At 35.1% G+C, this 20,807-nt stretch overlaps 1 protein-coding gene across 2 annotated transcripts in view; it reads right to left on the bottom strand.

The window, feature by feature from the left end:
• Positions 1–20,807, bottom strand: part of LAMA2 (laminin subunit alpha 2) — a 648,749-nt gene that overhangs the window by 163,463 nt on the left and 464,479 nt on the right. For both annotated transcript variants that reach the window (XM_054490395.2, XM_054490396.2), the window contains exons 30-32: positions 20,546–20,670; positions 13,637–13,723; positions 9,674–9,867 (exon numbers count right to left, since the gene is read on the bottom strand). In XM_054490395.2, the coding sequence (XP_054346370.2) occupies positions 9,674–9,867; positions 13,637–13,723; positions 20,546–20,670 (406 nt within the window). The remainder of the gene's footprint in view (positions 1–9,673; positions 9,868–13,636; positions 13,724–20,545; positions 20,671–20,807) is intronic.

Genomic DNA, 20,807 nt, shown 5'->3' with positions numbered 1-20,807 from the left:
TGGACCAGGTGATAAATTATAGAGATGCTCAATCTTCAAGGGAGCAAGGATTTGGAAGAGGTCCTTTTGCTTGCTGTCTTCTCTACCTAGAATTCTTCTCCCTGGGTCTTCTCCCACCTGGTTCCTGGGTGTTCAGGTCAAGTGCTCAAGCGTCACTTTTTCAGAGGGCAAGTCCCTGATGATTCTAAAATTACTGTTACCTGAAACTCCCCACCACTCTCTGCCCCATATCCTGCGCCAGTCACTACTGCAGGCAGTTAAGAAAGCAGTCCTTTGCTTTCTTAACACTCATGCCTGTTTGGGCGACATTATTACTTTATTTATTTATATATTCTTTCTCCCTCATTAAAGAAGGGACCTTAAACACCTTGGACCTTAAACACCTTGGTTATGGTGCCTAGGAAAGGGTCTTGTACACAGTTAACATTCAGTAAATATTTGTGGGCTAATATTTTTGTGAAAGAAGGGTATCAAAACATTTTGGACAAAGAGAACGGCAGGGGTTAATGTTTGAGCACGGCATGTGCCCAAGTACATGAAATGGTGAGAAGATGAGGGAGGTAGAATGTTAGGAGAGAAGAGAGAGGGGAAGAGGGAAGAGGTTGGGCTTGGCCGGAAGAAAACTTCTGAATGTGAGAACAAGATAGAAAACCTCACAGATGTGTGAGGAACAGGAGAATACATTAAAAACAATGGTTTAGAGAGAGAAAGACAACTATCTTGTGATTGCAGAGGCAGAGACTGTCCGATCAACAAGAATGACTATTCAGATACCTGCCTGAAGGAATTCAGTTTTGACTCAGGAAAGGGATGTTGTAATGGAGAGATGGAGGGGAAGAAAATCAGCACAAAACTTTAGGAGGAAAGAAATAACACCATGACTGATAGATCAAAGCGATGCTCATTTCTGAGGAGAATTAAAAATGGTTACTATTGGCTGGGTGTGGTGGCTCAGGCCTGTAATCCAAGCATTATGGGAGGCTTGAGATGGGCAGATCACTTGAGGTGAGAAGTTTGAGATCAGCCTGGCCAACATGGTGAAACCCCGTCTTTACTAAAAATACAAAAATTAGCCAGGTGTGGTGGCATGTGCCTCTAGTCCCAGCTACTCAGGAGGCTGAGGGAGGAGTATCACTTGAACCCAGGAGGTAGAGGCTGCAGTGAGCCTAGATCATGCCACTGCACTCCAGCCTGGGTGACAGAGTGAGACTCCATCTCAAAAAAAAAAAAAAAAAGATTACTGTTAATACTTCTTTGCTGCACCTCCCATTAAGATGTGAAGTCTACTTCCCTTCCCCTTGAATCTGGGTTAGCTTTGCAACATACTCTGACCAACAGAATGTGGCAGAGCAACATACTGAAATTTGCAGTTTCTGCTTTCACACTCTTGGACCCCTGCTGCCTTCAGAACAATCCCAGGTTAGTCTCCTTGAGGAAGGGAGGCAACGTGAGAGAAGAAAGGGCAGTTGAGGCCCCAACTTGGGCTTGAGGCCATCTGGGAGCCCCTAGGCATGACAGTGGAAGATCTGTCCAACTGAGCTCAGCCCAAATTGCCAACCTACAGAATCATGAGAGTGTATGCACTTGTTGTTTTAAGCTACTAAACTTTGGAATGTATAACTGACACAGTTGAAAACTGACACACTTTTTCAAGTTTTGCACATGTGATTCAGATCAGAGACTTTCAAGTTGCAATTCATAGGTTAAAAACAGCAGTAGTAACAACTATAATTTTATTAGGAATTATGAAGAATAGGAAGGTTCTTCTCCCACTGAGCCCAAGTTCATCATTGTTTTAAAAGTTCCATTTGACCTCTAGTGAAGATGTATTGTGGGCAGATGTTCCTAGGATGTAAGCAAGCAATTTGCTCTTTTTTCACCTCCAAGATCTTGAAAGATACTTGATAATGATAATAGGATGTTTCACCATGCTTTTTAGGGCAGTGTGTGCCTTTGATAGCAAACACTAAATTATTCTTTAATTTATTTAATAATATATAACCTACCTATTTCCAAGAAGGAATTGAATCAGTTTATTGATAACAGCATGGCTAGATACTCCTTACTAGATGGTTCCAGAAATTTCCAAGGAAAGTACCTATCATTTTCTCAGTTTTTACTTCATACAAGAATAAATCAGGGACCGGAATGCAGAACTAGAGCTGATGTACTGTAATATGCTATGGAGTAAACTGGTGTACTAGAATGCCAAGAGGCATGATGAATACTGATTTTTCTCTCATTTATTCTATCCCCTGCCCATCTGTTTTGGTTCCTCATCTTCAGCTGTTGAAATGAAAATGTATTTAATTGCTCTTTCAAGGGCTCATACATTCCATTTTATGTTTCTGTGTCCAAAGGTTTATTATTATCCCATGTCTTATGGTATCTGTATTTGCTTTTTGGGGAACAAAGTACAAGCACATTTCCATAAGTGAAAGGTAAGTTTTATAGTATTCTCCAAGCAATATACTAACATCTGTCTGAATGGGTCAGAGAGACTTATGAATATGACAGCCATGGGGATTTTTTCAAAGCTTCTGTACAAGTCAAGCTCATGCAGTTATAAGGTAAACACATGGGGAAAGTGCCCTTTACATAACGGTTTGCTATTTTATTCTGACACAAAATATTTCACTTACACCAGAAGCTACTTTTATTTGCCCTCAAAAGGTCCAAAGTGTCTGGCAACAAACATTGGAAATGGAATGCAAATTAAAACCAAATTTAATTTACTATCATAGGGAAGATCTGAAGAGTGTGTAGAGACATGGAATATTCACATTCTGTAAACAACTGTTCTTTGATAAAGTGCAATAATGGCTCAGTGTAAATTAACACCTATCTTACAATCAGGACCTCAAAGAACCTTTCCAAACCATTCTCCAAATTCAGCAATACTAATAAGGTTACAAAGTGAAATCCTGCCTAAAATGCACAAGAGCAAAAGCAAATATTTCAAGATCATGATTATATTTTACATGACTAAATGTTTCCGAGGCTTTGCCTATAAAAGTGTCAGGATAAATTTGTGTCTAATATTAACAAACACAGTACTAAATTCAGATTGTTATAGCTGGGCACATGTAAGGGGCAAATCATGCAGCCAGTATTACAGATCTTTCTGTTAGCAATTAGTACAAAATACTGCATTTCTACCAGGATTCCCCATGCATAATAACTACTGGCTTACTGTCACAAAAAAAATCACACACTGCATCCAAACCAAAGAAGCTGAAGCTAAAATGAGGACACTGAGTATTTTTGAAAGGGCCAAAGCTATTAACCAATTTTAGGTAGAGATACATAAATTCTCTGCTCTAATCAAATAGGAATAAAATGAGTAAATACACATTTTTAACAAAAGATAAAATTATGTGTTAATGTGTGTATGTTAAATTAACTCTCCTAGATGAATGCCAGTGATGGTTCCCTGGATCTGAATTTTCTATTTCTCATTTCCTTTTATCTCCTTCAAAAAGAAACTTTTACATTAGCATATATTTAGGGCTTATTAAGATGTATTTAGTTATTCTATTTTAAAATAAATATCTTCTCAAATAAAAATTTGATTCCAGAGTCATTAAGAAGGCCTTTTAACCTGTCATTTTTTGAATAGAGAGGAAAGCTGTAGACTTCAGCTGAGACTGATGAATTTGTTGACATACCAAGTAATGATATTTATGTTTTATATATATGTTTTATTATATATGTGTTTTATATGTATATGTTTTATATATATGTTTTTTATATATTAAATATTGATATATGTTTTATATATTAAATAAAATTCTATATATAATACATAGGAAAACAAGTTCAATGTGGTTCAAAGATGGTGTAACTCTTCAAAACACTAATGGAAACTTTGAAAGTACTATAAATATAATGGGATAATAGTTTTTATCTACACAACAGTCACTACATGACTCGCAATGTATTATATTTTGCCATCATTATCTCACTTAATATTTAAAGCAATTCTATGAGGTAAGTATCATTCATATCCTCATTTTACAGGTGAGAAAAATAGTCACAACCGGAGTGTTTATAAATCTATAAATAATGCATGTGAAGGGCTTAAAGACAGGAGAAATGTAAGGTGGCCATAAAAGTGGTTTTCAGTGACTTGAAGAGCCTAGAATTAGAGATAATAACAGGAAACTGAAAGTCAGCCTAAACTAAAGAAAATATTTCATCAGAAACTGATGAGTTGCACAAAACATCAGGTCTTTGGGGAAAAAAATGGTCACATAATAACAATGATGATAACAATGCCTAGAATTTATTGAGCACCTATTATGCTTAGATACTTCACATACATGTATGTAGTATTTTACATCCGTTTTACAGAGGATGAAAATGAGGTTTAGGAAGTTAAATAATGTCACACAAATTGCAAGCTAGGTTTCAAACCTTCTGTAGCCACTTCATAACACCATGCTTCCTCGCATTAGGATGCTGTCTGTTTTGTGGATGTCACAGAAAAAGAGAAGGCTAGACTAGTTTACTTATTTCTTCCAACTTTAAGATTATGAGATTTTAGTTTGTCTTTCAAGATCAATAAAACCTCCTGGGCCTTGCCAGAGTAGAAATTGCAATCAAAGTAGAGTTTAGTTTACTCTTCAAATAAAACTTGCTGAAAACAAAGGCAACAGTGATCAGCTGTCTCTATATGACAATTCAACTGTGCAACTCCTTAATCAGCTAACAGAACAGCTTCCTCAAAAATATACAAACCACTGAGACTGATCTTTAACAACTAGGAAAGTCATCTAGAATCACAGTGATAGTTGCCATTCCACACATTGTTAGCCTGGACCAATGTTAAGATTGACAGCAAGAAACTCAAATATCTTTTACTAACAAAACAAATGAGTAGAAGGTGCAAACAAGGTGAACAGAAAATGTTTGATAGATTGCCTAACACCTGGATGTGAACAACATGACACAGCTTAGACTATAGAAAACTATAACATACTTACTGTCCTTTCAAATAAGAACTTACTTGAGCAGTGAGTAGGAGCAGAGAGAGGATGACATTTAGGGGGTACAACAAGCAAAGTGTTAGATCAATAATCAGCATCTGGAGATCAACTGATGTTTATCATCATCTTTTAGAATAGTAAGTCCTGTTTTCATTACAGTGCTAACCACATTCTATTTTGTTTCTGCTCCCATATATAGGGAGCAATAACTGCCATTATTAATCATTTTTGATTATAAATGTACAATAGCATTCTAGTGATAATATCTAAAGGTCTCTGCATTATTGTGATCAGATCTTTGGTGGCAACTGGCTATTAAAAACAGCAATGTTGATTATATCTCTGTAGATCAAGATAGGATAAAACTTCAGACTTTGGGTTTCACCAAGTGGTTGGAAGTTGCCTATTTTACAGAGTTAAGGTAAGTTACCACATTTAGCTAGGCTTATCTCAGGTTGCAAGTAGAAAACATACTTCGCGATCATTTTTGCAAATTGGCAAGCAAAGTGTATGTTTTATTTTAAATAAATATATGTCAGAATTTAAGTAAATTGTGACTATAAATAATAAAAGCTGATATATCCCAAAAACCCCACTATGCAGTGATTAAAAACAGGCAACATCAATTTGATATTTATAAAATGCTATTTCAGGCAATTTTTATGAAGTAATATCTTGCCAACAGATACTAACTTTAATTTCTGTTCTCTAGGAGAGTAATACATTTTACTATGCCACTCATAATCTATTTTAAACATCACATGAGTTACTCTGTGTTAATTATATGAGTTTACAGAATATAGGATATGAACAAATCCAAGTTTTGTGTTTCAAAATACTAAACTTTACTGTTAAGCAAATAATGGCTTCTTTGTTCATTTTTAAGTTTCTTGAAGGCAGGTTAGTTGTTCTCATTTTATAAAATGACATGCGAACTATGAATGACAGTTGAAAGAGGAGGATGGATTTGTATTAACTTATTAAGAAGAAATCTTAATTTGGGAAACTAATAAAATATCTCTTCAGAACTCACCAACATACATAACATTGTAAAGCTGTCCCAAATAATTCCTTTTAGAAAATAAGAGGCTGTGAAGTTAATCTGGGCACCCAGCTAGTGTCTTTTCTTCTGCATAGAAGACAGTCTCTACTTGACAATCTCTGATGAAAAGGAATCTACCATAGATGCCATAATGTTTTAAATCTTAGAGGAGTCTCAATGATTAGCAGAAAATAAATGTCATTATTGAGATTATATATACTTAAAATTTCTCATTTTGTAATTTTAGCTCATTTTATATTTATTTTTAATCGAGGTAGAATGGGCTCTAAACATGGAAGCAGTAAATGAATAAAGGGCTGAATTCATTAATGTTGAATATATTGGCTAAACCACGTTTGCTTTCTCTGTTTATCAGTAGCCAGCATAGAGGTTAAGAAAATAAGAGTTGTAAGACTGACCCATGCTCAAATCACGGATCTACTGAAAAGTCACTGAGAAAATGACTTCACCTACCTAAATTCAGTTTTCTTATCACACAGTGAGGATGATAAGGAATGGGAATGTTACAAGAGTGAAAAGAACCACATGTAAAATGCTTAATATAGTGCCTGGCAAATGGTAAGTTCTCAGTCAAGGTGAGCCTTTAAATAAAATTACTATTATGATGAACCCTGTGTGGTAAAAGGGACTTTAGAGAATGCCTGGAATTTGAAGGTGAATAAATTGCTTAGTTATGCCCAGGAACTGACTCTGCTTGGTGGGGCTGAATTTAGGTCACTAACTATGAGAGACTGTGATGTCTAAATAGTTCCTAATGTGGATGCAGATTATTTGTATAAATTCTTCATAGTAGTGAAAATCCACATATAAAAGGCCTGTGTGCTGCAAAAAATTCCATTCTGGATCCAGTAAAATCCAGGCCTGGTCACTGGCAACTGTCCCCGGAAGCTATAAGTATCTTTTAGGGACCAAGTTGTCCAAGGGAAGTCCTTTCACAGTTCCTGCATTGGCTTTGTTTTGCCTGATCTCTTCAGCAGAATTTTATATACTTTGTGAAATAAGAGCCTAAACTAAATTTATAGTGAGTGTACAGATTCCTTTCACCAATACGCAAATTACCTGAGATCATGCAATGATCAGGCTTAGGTCATTTATCATGCATTTCTCTCTCTCTTTCTTTTCTTTTTTTTTTTTGAAATACACAAATCCATGATGTGGATCAGTCTAAATTATATTTCCCAGCGAAGTAACTAAAGGAAGCAAAATTAACTCTTGTACAATACATGCTACTAAACTGAGTGTTTACTTATTCTAAGTAATAGGAGAAAGTTTATTTTCTGTAGTCAGTACTATATTAACAACAAGCACCACAGACATTTCTCTTACTACATCTAAATTCTCTTGCTAGAGCCAAGCTACCTCCCTTACTCTCACCCCCAGGCCTTATACAATTCCACCATGATCACATGTGCTAAAACAGGTCCTGCAAATCAAACACGCCAGGTGAATCCATTTTTTAGTCTCTCACACTAATTTAGCTTGAGGATACAGAAATATATTAAAAGGAGAATTGAGAATAAGTCAGAATTACATCCTCACTTGTTTCTTATTTTATCTCATTTCAAAACTAGGAGTAGAAGTAGAAACTGAATCCTGGGAAAGGCCAAGATCATAGAATCATGGCATATTTTTCCATAACTGGAGAAATTTTAGAAGAAGAGAAAAGATGAAAAGTCTCAAGATACTCTGTGTAACAATTCTTAGAGTTAGTTTAATGAAAGGTGAAGAGAAAACCTTCCTAGAAGGAAGTGGAAATCACTAATGCTTAAGAGCAGTATATGGAAAATCTATACAGCATAATTATAAGATAATTAATTGTGCTTTAGAAAAAGGGTCTAGATATCAAAAACAATCCTATAATTTAATATTTTTTTCTGGAATAAAAATTGCTATTCTTTTAAAAAGAATATAAACACTTCCAGTCTAGCAACTGAACTAAATACCATGTATAACCCCTGTAAATACATTTCCTTGTGGGGCAAGAATAAAGCAAATAAGCATTATAAAACTGGTGTAGCTTTGTAACTGGAGGATTGGCCCTTTTGTTAATATCACATGGGACAAGTGGAGATTAGAAACCCATATATGTGACAGGGAAAAGATGAGTTACGATTTCTAATGATAAATGTATTCAAAATGTTAAAAGAGTATTGATCATCAACAATAAATGAAAACTTGTTGATGGGCAGAATGCCAATTCTCTTTAAAAGAAATGTTCCCCAAATAATCCCATTATATTATCTACCCCAGATTTTAATGTGCTATTGTTTAATTTTTGTGCTTAACATTAATATGATCTTTTTATTTCAAGTTTGCTTCTGGATAATTAATAAAAGTGATGATTAATAATTCAAGAACTGTTTCATGTTTACATTAAGAATATCTATATATTATCTAGTTAATTATGTGCATGTTAATAATTTATTCAACTTGAAAGCAATATTATAAAATATTTTGATAGTCTACTTCTTTAATTATGATTAAAATATATCATTATACTTGGGAAGAATGAGTGTGTATATACTATCAACTAAATATGACAATATAAATGTATTTGACAGCACATTTAATCCCTCCCCTCTCACCTACCTTCACATTTATTTTCAGTGTAATACATTTTCATTAAAGATGGTTAAAATACAGAGAAAAAATGATTTTAAAATCTATTTTCCCAAATAACACCCAGTCTTAACTTTTTGGTGTATTTTTTAATCCAGCCTTAGCTTCTGAGGTTAACTCTTATAAAACTAGAATATAAACAAAAATTCTTCTATTTAAGATACTATTAAGATTTAGACTCAAACAATATGCTAAAACAAGAAACGTTGACAAGCACAAATACTATTAAAATAGGTAAATGTTGAAATAAAAGGTGCTAAAATAAATTTCCTTGAGGAAAAGAATACTATAGAACAGCACTCCTTCCTTAAATTTATAAATAACCTATTTTGGATTTGAATGTATGCAAGATCCGAGAATTATATTTAGCTACTGATTTCAATGTACTTTCAATATGGCACTACCGAATCCAGAATCAGTAAGAAAAAAGAGAGACAGCAAGAGAGCAAACTGCTCTCCACTTATTGTACATGAGTAAAAATACTTGACTTCATTGTTACTGTTTACGGGTTTTGTAGTTCAAGAGAAAATTATGAAGCAGTATGCCCATGGATTTTCATAAAAGCTGGGAAAAGAAATGTCAGTTATCATTCAAGGCTTAAAGTATCTGTCCAGTTGATTACAAATTCAGGAGGATTCTAAATTTTTTAATATACTCAGATCTTTAATCTGTCACAAAGGCAATGCCAACTTGAGGCAAAACTGGAAACCCTGAGATGGACAAATCAAATAAAATGCCTCCAGGAGCTTCATTGTAGGTCTTTCAATGAACTGACTAAAGCACACCGAGGATTTTCTCAGCTGTTCTTGGCTCAGCAGGATGGACACGAAATCAGCAGGTGAACAGCAGAAGGTGGATAGATAGTGTCAGAAAGAATGAAGAATAGAACTAACTACTGTAAAAAAAAAAAAGGCGGGCAGGGAGAGTCAGTCTTTCTCATTGGAAATGAGACAGAACTGGAATCAAGGCCTCCAAAACTAACAGCGAAGTTAGTATACGTACAAACACACTCCCAGCCCTCGCGTGCATGCCAGCGCTTGCAGCCGTCACACTTCCTTCCCGTGGCTCCGGGTCGGCACGTGCAGAATCCTGTGACAGGGTCACAGGGCACAGGCAGTGAGCCATAGGGATCACACTCACATTCTTGGCAGGAGCCTCCAGGGCTGCTTGGACTGCCAGTATAGCCAGGGGCACACCTGAATCGAAACAGTGACAAAGCAAAAGAGGTTAATAGCAAGTCATGTCTCCACATTGTTGTGTGTGGTCTTTTGTTTTGATGAAACAAAACTGATAGCAAGAGTCCATACATTAGTTAACTTTTCCTGTAAAGGGTCAGATAGTAAATAGTAGGCTTTGCAGGATATAGGAAAAATCAAGATTATGCCATGAAAAAGAAATAAAATTCTAAAGCATTCTGCTGTTGTTGATGGAATTGAAAACATAATAATAATAATATAATAATGTCAAATTACTTTGTAATATCAGGCTACTAATGAGAAGAATTGGATTCTTCCTGAGGTTTGAAATTATCCTTCATTTGGGTTATAATTTAGTGCCTCCTGTCATCAAATTGATTGTAAATGCTGACCTGTAAAAACAGTTCTTAATTGAGTGCCATACAGAATCAGAAATGGGCCAAATTTGGCCTGTGGGTCATAGTTTGTCTGTAACTGCTCTAGATCATGAACTTTTTTGTTAAGTCCTCTTGTATAATTAGAGATGAATGCAATTCTATATTGGCTCCTGGGGCTTCCCTATACTCATGAATTTTGGATCTCAAAATAACCAAATAATACAACCCATTAATTTTACTAACGAGGCAAAAGAGGCAAGTTAAGTGGCAATAGGCTACTCAGATTTTCTGTTTAATTTTATTCATCTTTTCTTTTCACCATATCTTCCTCAAGATGCATTTTTTCATGTGTATCTGCGGAAGTGGGTTAATGATATGCAAACAAAATATATAACACTGATTTGGAAAATTAGAAAGAGAATCCAACTGGATGAATCCTAAATGCAGTCCATTAATTGACTCTTCCACCTATCTATGCTTCCATTCACCTAAGTGTATTTCACTCCGGGTTATGACACTGGAAGTTTGGTAACTTTACACAATGCTAGCAGGGCCATACATTCTGGTTTGCCCAGGACAATTTCCTATTACCTGTTGTTTTGGCTTAATTGCTGAAAACACTTCCTGTTTTTAATATAGTGTCCCAGATTGGACAACAAGTTTTATATATGGTCAGTGTAAATATAACCAATAGTTAGAATTTTTGTTCAACAGGCAAGTATGTGAGGAAGTTGAGAGACAGTAGGGGATTGGAGCCAAAAGCTATAAATACTGGCAAGATAATCATAGACCATCTTTAGCTGCCTGAGACTGTGAAATCTGCATGGCTGACTGTGAAAGTTAATTCACCCTGTGCTGGTTAGAAAAGGCAAAACATGAAGAAAATGATTTGTGACATTAGGCTTTTATACATTTATGTTTTTGATTTTTTTTTTTCAGTGAAAGATTACAAATACTGAAAGCATTTAAGTAAGTCCACTTAAATGGCTTCTTAACATTTACAGGTAAAATAATTGTATTCTAAGCAGACTCAGGTTGATTAAATGTTCAAAGAGTTTATTACAAGAGTATTGAAAATAAAGTATGGGGAGAGGTTTCTATATTACAGCGATACTCAAGAAATTTAAGCAGTTTTAGACCTAACCTGATCAGTCTGGGCAGGTCAAAAGATGATTTAAATGATTTAAGAAGCTCTCAGCACTGGAACAAATTTATTTGGAAGGTTACAATAAAAATTTAACCAAGAACTTTGGTTTAATATAGCTGAATAAAGCAATTTTTCAGAGAAATATAACCCGACCATTTATATGTTAGAGATGATGAATGCAAAGCTATAACAACGTTTGAGGACTGGAAAAACAATTTAAGTCACTCACATTTGATACTGTATGGCCCTGCTCATCTCTATGCTATACGAACCGACGGCTTTTATCGATTAAATACTACTGGATATTAAAAAATAAGTTTTCTGTAATCATTCTGCTTTAACACAATAATTGTTATTTTAGTGTACCCTTCTAGCCTTTTCTATACACATGCTTTTGTAGAAAATGGTAACTACAGTGTATAAATGTAGCTATACCATAATTTTTTTCATGAATTACTGTAGATAATCTTTTTGGTGTCCAGCAATGCTTTTAGTCACCATCCTACTGGTGTTTAAAGGTACAGGAAATAAATATTAGTCTATCCATGAATACCAAAGCTCACTGGTGGGTATTAACAAGTATGTACTTGTATCACCTATATCTATATCCAAAAGATGTACATATCTTCAGAACAAATGGAAATATTTTTAGATTTGGTGTTGCTGTGAGTTATTTAATTGCTGCTAATTTCTGTTGGCATGGAAATTGTGAATCCACCGTTTTATATATATGCAAATATTGGATACTGTGTTTAGAGTTACCACATACGGATTTATTTAGAAATATATTTTACAAATGTATAAAAATTGCATTGAGATTTATAAAGCTTAAGCCTAATTATTTAGTTACTTATTGCCATGATTAATACAGCTGTTGCTGGTTATATAAAACAAGACTCTTAAGTGGGTACTGATAATTAGTATTAGTTTATATTTACAAAGAAGCTTATCATTTAAGTGTTCCTAGGAGAATCTTACAAAGGAGTGGGTGAAGCAGGACATGGAAAAGAAAAACTCTAATCAAGGGTGTGATTTCAGGTGATGTCCCAGTCTTAGCCTGATTCCATGGAGTGTTCTGGAGCATAAAAAAAAGATCTCAAAACTTGTTCCACTTAGGGGCCAAAGAGCTGGACTTTTGTACTCTCACACTGGTTAGTCATGGGCCACTGCAGGAAGGTGGGGTAAGCACTCAGGCCTTTCTGCCTCTTCTGTTGGAGAGAAGGCTTCAGTGTAGGTGCCTAGGCAGGGCACAAACAGTGCCCTTTACACACTTATTTTCACAATATTAGTGTAAAGTAGGAGGCCTATCAATGATTCCTGAGATTATAGATGAGGAAAATGGAATGTAGCTAAACTGTTGGAATTGAGCGAAGTCTATGGCTCTTTATAAAATTTTATACTGCTATCAATTATGCTAAAATTATCAAGTGTGTATAATGTTAGTAGTTAACATTAGTATTTCTCTGTTATGTTAAAGATAATACCTAAAATGTACCAAAAGTGGTGGTGACAAGTTTGAATATCCAGGATACTGATCTTACGGAAAATATGTATCTGGAAGATATTAATTGCAACTTTTCTAGACAGTCAGTTTGGAACTATACTCCTTAATTTACCATTTGGATTACATTGAGAATTCAATTTAACAGCTGTATACATGTATTATGAGATTTCATAAGCAATATGGTAAGAGAAAACATATAAATAATATTGTTTGCCTATTGAAAAGGAAAACTGAATAACAAATACTTTATTGTCTGGGTACTAATTAAAAATTATTGATATTATTTATATTTTGAGTTATGTATACACTTGCTGGTGTAGTGCCATAGTGTTCAGAACAATGACGTGAATGCAGTTGCTTCCAGACAATATTTTCTAGTGCATTCAAATAAGTGTAGCCAGTTTTTTATTAGCAGTAACTACTGCTAAGCTTTTGAAAATTGATTTATTCTTATAAAATTATATATTTACATATAAAATTACATATATATACTAAAGCATAAGTTAGATAATTGTGAAATAGTTTGGAATCTTTGATAAAGTCTAAACATACGGTGGAAATAAACAACTTTCTTTGGGCAAATTCTAAGATACATATGTGGTTTTGAAAGCATTGTCATTTAAACTTCTAAAAGATATGCAAATATTGAAGTTCTTCAAAGAATGAATGTTTTCCTATTGTGACCCTTTACCATATAATCCCTACATATCATTACTCTGTACGTTTCATGGCTGTTGGTACCTTTCACAGTACTGGCCTTCGTATCCCCGTGGACAAGCTGTGCAGCGGTAGTCATCAAGGCCTTCTGCGACACAAGAGGGGCTGAAACTGAATCGGAAAGAAAAGGATTGCAAAAAAGTTTAATCCATTTATTTTATAAAATAGTATTCCTATCCATTATCAAGGTTATTGGGACATACTTTTAGGTAGTGATAAATGCCATCTTTATAATTATTGCTGAAGTTCTTATTTAAGGCTAGGACATCACAATGAAAAACCATTAATAATAGTAAACAAATACATATTGTTTGGTTTATGATGGATTAAAAATGCGTCACACAAAGCATGTTAATATTCTGGAATTTAATAATGATGTGACAGCCATGAATATACTAAACATCCAGCAAAACTGTCCTATTGTTCACTAATCAAAAGAAAAATCTGACTAGAATTTATGCACATTGTCTGATAGTGGAATAGTTATTACTTAATATCTTTTAGGTTAAAAAAAGGGCATAAAATCTATGTAATTTTTTTTTCTTGAAAACTCAGCCCAAATGGCCACTGGTGCTTCAAGACGTGAAGTGTGAATAAATGTTTCACTTGGAATAAAATAATATCTTTTCTAATTTACATCCAGATTTCAAACTACATTTTACTTTGAACACAAAGTAATGTGATTTAGTGTGAGGAAAGAAGGGAAAGCTTTTTCTATAAAAATGACTATTTCATGGTATTTTCTAATAATTAGGTCTTATATAACTTCCGCAATGTTTTTACTACAATGCTGGTAGACCACAGCCAGTCTGTCTTGCTCCAGGATTTCTGATGATCTTATTCCATTAAAAAAAGACTCCACAAGACTTGAAAACTAAACTATATTAGCATGCAGTTTTGGGTTGTTACAAACTTCTCTCAGCTGCATTCCCATTAGATAAAACTGAGTGATGCATTGGAAACTTGTAAATTAAAAACATGTATTTGTGGCAGAACGATAATGCTGCACACACCATTTTCCTTTTTGCTGCTTCACTAAATCAGTTGATGCTGAACACGCAATAAGGTGTATAGGCCGGGCCCACAGCTCCTTTTGGTCAGGTGCCATTAGGACCTAATGTTAACTGTCTTCTAATGCGTTACATCAATAGTACATGAATGAGTAATAGGCTCTAACTTTTGCAAAATATGTGAACAAATTGATCTACTACTCACAAACTCATCCAACAAATTTATTTTTGCCTTCACAAAAAATAAACTTATAACTGACACACTCTGCCAAATTTTTAGCTCATTCATTTAAAGCCTGATACTGAGTGCATCTGTGCATGCGCACTCACGCACATGCATGCATATGCGCGCACACACACACACTCTTATACATATATGGGCTCTAAGAAACAGATTTTAGACATTTCAAGTGAAACTCTAAAGAGCCAGTATGATTAAATTACATTTCTTTATAGTAAAATAATGAAATGTCAATAAAAAATAATAAATAAAGTGTTTACTGTATAGGAATGCAGTAATTCTTGAATAGTTGATATAATTTTTTTCAAATTATGATATTATGGTGGATTGCACTGTTCCTTATATCACATAAAAGGTCTTCTGGAGGGAGTAGGGATTCCATCTCACTTGAAGCTTGAGTTTATTCTTTCTGTTCACAACTCCCTAATCTGCTCTCAATTCTCATTTCGTCTGCAGGGCTACTCAGAAATCCTTGTGCTTTTCTCATGGTGACCATCTTTTACATTTCCTTATGGCTGCTAATTCCAAACACCCCTCAACAGAATTTTTAAAATTTACAGAGCCTGCTCTCTGTGTCATCTCCTATGGACACTGCAGAGATAAATGTTTTTCTTGGAAACCATTTCCTTCTGGTTTTTATCCCAGTTCATCGGTTGTTCCTTTTCAGTTTCCTTTGTTGGATCTATGGCATGTCCTTGATCTCTTAACGTGCTTCACAATTCAGTTTTCTGATTTCTGCTCCCTTCTCCTCTCTCCTCTAAATGATCTCACTTAGTCCTAAGGGCTTTAAATATTGCGCCTACCTTCACAGATTTAAAAGTAAGTTTCTCCCCCTCCAAAAATACACCAGACCTTTCCCTAATTTTCCCCATCCCAGTCAACAGCCACTCCATGTTTCCATTTGCTCTGCCAAAAACCATGGTGTCAACCGTGTCTCCTCTCTCACGCTCCACTTATCTCCTACCTGCAAATGCTGCTGGTGCTTCCATCAATAACACCACTGGATTATCCTGTACCAAGCCACCTCTTGCCACTGGAAGATTTTTAGCCTTCAGAACATTTAGATATTCGTTAGAGCTTTGCTGACTTCATCTCCTAGCCCCCTCTTCTCATTCACTCTGTTCCAACCACCCTGGCCTCCTGTTGTCTGCCAAGCATAGGCCTGTCTCAGGGCCAGTGCAGTGACTTTTTTCTCTGAGGGGACTGTTCTTCTTGCAGGTATTCACATGGCTAACACCATTCACATTTCCGTACAAGTCTCATCTGTTTGTGAAGATCATGGACCACCTCATCTAAAATCATACCTTCATCACTCTAAGTTCCTTGAGGCTCCTTTATTTCTCCTGGTAGTACTTGTCATTACCCGATATTACATTATATATCTACTTCTTTATCTTACTCTCTTATAAAAAATATAAGCTCCAGAAGGCTAGGAAACACGGGTCATTTTGTTCACTTATATATTCCCAGTATGATGAGCCATGCCTAGCATTGAGTTGGGCCCTCATTAACTCTTTCTTGAATAAATAAACAAATAAACATTATGTTTACCTTCAAAGAATTTACAATTCTGTGTGAGACACAGATATGTACACATATAGGACAGGACACATATCTTTTATCTTTTATTCATAGTGTTGGGATGAAGTATATGCTTAGTAAATGTTCATCTCCTGAAAGAATGATTGAAATAATTCTGTATAGTAAAATGTGTTAGTTGTATATAAAATGTACAAAATACATGCTGTGCTATGGATAGGTTTTGCGGCAGAGGTAGGGTTTGAAAAATGTCTTTAAAAATAAATTAGATTTCACAGGGATTGTTTCAGGGAATAGCAAGAGCAGACTGCTAACGATGTCTAGATAAGTGCAAGAAATGCCAAACTTGGCATTATATAGAATGGAGTTGAGGGCATGGAGCCTGGAAAGGTAGTCAGATTACAGAGGGTTTCTAATGCTCAAAGAGTCTGATCTTTCCTCGGAAAGGCACTGGAAACTTCTAAGGGTGTGTGAGCACTGCCGCTCTGTCATAAGAGTTAAATTTCTACCATATTTGTTTTGGTAAGAGATAATGAGGACTTGAACTAATGCCGTGGAAATGAGTCAGTAATCACTCATCATGCCTCCATATTTCTCACTGACTGCACAGATTGAAGTCATAAATTGAGTCAGCCTCCTCCATCTATTCCTCAGAATCTGTTTTTATATCTTGGGGAGAAGTGCCTCTTTTCTTTGCCCTGGCTGGTTTCTTTGCTTCACATTTTAATTCTTCTCTTCCCACCATTTATAGGTCTTCACTTTGTTAATTAGCCTAATATGTCCCAAGCTTTAGATGGTGATATAAGTGACTCATGAAATTCATTTAGTAGGTTTTGGCTAAAATTTTTTTTCTAAAAATGTAAAATAACAAAATTAAATAAACGCCATGGTGTATAATACATATATTTAGATATCTACACACACAAGTTTTTGTGTGTTTCTGGCTTATGATATAAAAAAGTGTTTCTTACAGTGGTTGCAATCAATAAAGTTTGAAAGCCACTGAACTTGCCATTTTAATTTGATATTTTGATTCTTTTGGGGTCTTTTGCCTAAAAATTTACTCAAATTATACAAATCATATAAAACAACAATGAAACAAAAATGAAAACACACCCTCTTATTGATCCTGCTAACCAATCAGGGTAGTATTCTATCATTTTATTCTTGAAATTTCTTAAAACTGTAAATTCAAATTCTGCGTTCATTATTGATGGTCAAAATTTGTCAATGACTCTTATAGTGTAACCACAGGACCAACCACAACTGGACCTACTCCGTTGATAACAAAATGTCAAGTTACCTTTTAGGTATAACAGAGCCAAAAGCTGCAAGTCATGTAGCCCAGGCATGTTCAATAGAAAAATTTTGACCTCTAACAACACCAGGAACCAACTATTCCTCCCCTTGAACCAACAAGATGGGACAAAATCAAAACCTGAACATTGGAACTCCTTCAGAAATGAGGGGTCCATTGGCCCAGAAGATCCAGGGCTAAAATCTGCCTCAATATACCTTACTGTAAGTGATCAAATTTGAAGCCCTCCAATCAGACTTTGCCAAGCCAGCATTTCTAAATCCTTTGCCTTGCCTTCTGATCTGTTGCAACTTTCCCCATATCCCAAATTAGGGAGACAGATTTGAACCTGATTCTTGCCTCCTTGCTGACCAATTTTGCAATAAAGCCTTTCTTTTCTCCAAAGCCAATGCCAACCTTATTGGCTTCTATGTGCTTCAGGCAGCAAGCCCATTTATTTGCTCAATTACAATAGTCAATTGCCACCATATTCATTGGGTCTCCCTTGTGAGAGCAGCAATTGATGCTGTTCACTGCTCTTCTCTCCCTTGGTGTCAATGGCAGTGCCACCTGGATTCCCTCTCTTCTGACTGCTCCTGCCTTGGCTCTTCTTTTTCTCCTTTCCCAACATAAAGTCCCGTCTTTCGTTCTTTCTATATACTCGCCTTGGATAACATTAGCCTGGGAAATCTTATCCAACTTTAATTCACTTATTAACATATCTCTTCCTTCATCTGCTCCTGCAATTTTCAGATTTCCATTTCCTGCAGCTATTTGCATATTTCCATTCAGACAGATATGTTCTATCAATCTGAACCTATTTGAAACATAAATTATCTTTCTTCTCTAATGGCTCTCTCCTGGTTTCTCCATTTCAGTTAATAGCACCACCATTTTTGGGGGCAACCTGCCTAAAAACCTGTCTTCAACTTCTGCCCGGACCCTCACCCCTCACATCTAATTAGTTTTCAAATCTGTAGAGCTGTATTAAACCATTTTCTCACATTCATTCCTTTGTCTCCATTCTTGTTACTATTACCTACTTCTGGTTCTAATTATCTTTTGCCCACACTAGTATACTAGCTTTTTAATTGGTCTCTATGCTTTTCTCATTTGCCTGTTTCAATTCATTATACTCAATTCTATGATAATAGTTTTCCTAAAATGTGGCTGTAATCATATTAACCTTTTTTTCAAAATAAAAACTTGTAGTGTTTCCTTATTACATAGAAAATTAAATAACTATTTCTTAGACTGGTATTTAAGGATATCTATAATATGGTCTTTATTTTCCGATTTCATTTTCATCTGTGATCATGAAATTGTGTCTGAACGCCATGTTCCAAATTCTGTTACTTACTAGGTTTTGCACATGTCTTGTATTTTCTAAGCATTTGCCCATATAATTTCCTACTATTCCCACCAGTGAAAATCCTTAAATTAATTGTTTAAGATCCATTATACATGCTACTATTTCTTTTCATATGTTCTTGAAGCTTCCAATACTAAGTGTGGTGTTTTGTGCCTTTGAATTTGCTTTACATTTAAGTTGAAACCCCTTAACACACAGGTTTTACAGTGAGCTCCTCCAAAAAATGGCATGCTTCTCTTGTATGTCTCCTGTAGCTTTTATTATAGTGTACTCACCAGGGAATTATCAATTAATTATTAAATTTTTCTAATCCAAATGGCTTACTTTTTAAAACAGTTAAATAAATCAGGGCATCAAGGAGAAATCAGGGAAAGAGAGACAAAAATAATATTATTTTTCATACACCTACTACTTGGTCCCTGGATGAACAATAAGACCATGTATATTATCCTTTTCAATATCCAGCTTACCTAAAACTTCACATTTGACACCCTGTAAAAGGCTTGTGATTCCAGCCAACAAAAAAGAGGAGCTTTCAGAGGAAAAGGAGATGATTTACAGGAAATGTTTTCAGAATGCATACAAAGCCGAAGATGAAGAAGAAAGTGAGTAGGCACAGGTGCAAAGATCACGTTGTCCGAATTGCTCTGTGGCTGTTTAACACTCAAGATAAAGTGTCCAGAATTCTAATTCTGAACAAACTGCCATACATTATTTTCAAAAGCAAATTCTTAGAGTAAAACTACTCTGCCTTACTGAAGTCTATAAATCACTTAACAGAAAGTGCAGGTAGTCTGGGCAAAAAGGTAAATGAAAACACCTAGGGGTTTTCATCAATATATAAACCAGAGCAGAATGTTCAGACAGCACTGAAATAAGATATTCCAGCTTTTGTTTCTTCTTAGGGCTGTGTTTCCATGGTACCAAGCTCAGACCATCTTAAGAAAAAGGAGGCTGTGATTCCGGGAGATGACTTTTTTTGGAGCATAACAATAAGTCACCTGCTTTAATTGTACAATTTTTCAATGTTTTCTTGATAATTATTTCCCAATCTTGAATTAAACACATAAAATAAATGGAAACAGCCACAAAAATTATATAATATGCACCCGAACAATCCTTCATAGCTGATATTATGGGCAGAGCTATATGCAAACATTAGACCGGTATATTCATGAAACCATGCATATTTGTATATATATATATCATTTGTTTTATAAATATGTCTTACATTAATATTGGTACTTAAATTTTAATTAATAAGTATTATTTACTTGGGACAGAGTTTCAAAGGAAAAATGAAACATAGAGCATTATATACTCACTTTTGTCATGTTTTTATATTATTAAAAATATCTCTATCTTAAATTGAGATTTTTGTCTACATGGAAAAAATAGCCAAATCATAGACAGCCCATGTGCTAGACAGATGGCGTTTCTGATTGGGAAATATGGTTATATTTCTCAATCTTACTTGTTACTGGAAGAAATCAGAGGGCAGGCACATTGCTGACAGTCATTTGGCAATCCCTTGACAATTCCATAGTATCCAAGAGCACATCGTTCACAGAAGTCACCAGCAGTGTGATGTTGACAATTCTGTAAAGGAAAAGGGAGAAGAAGTTTGTTTTTAATTTAGTGAGAGTTAGAATGTAATTTATCATACAGTCCCTAGCTATGAATGTGTGTCTATGAACACATATACTTTCTTACACACACACACTCACACACACACT

This window comes from Pongo pygmaeus, chromosome 5, assembly GCF_028885625.2.
Source record: "Pongo pygmaeus isolate AG05252 chromosome 5, NHGRI_mPonPyg2-v2.0_pri, whole genome shotgun sequence".
Taxonomy (NCBI): Eukaryota; Metazoa; Chordata; class Mammalia; order Primates; family Hominidae; genus Pongo; species Pongo pygmaeus.
Note: the sequence above shows the minus strand (reverse complement) of the source record. Positions and strands in the feature narration are given on the sequence as shown.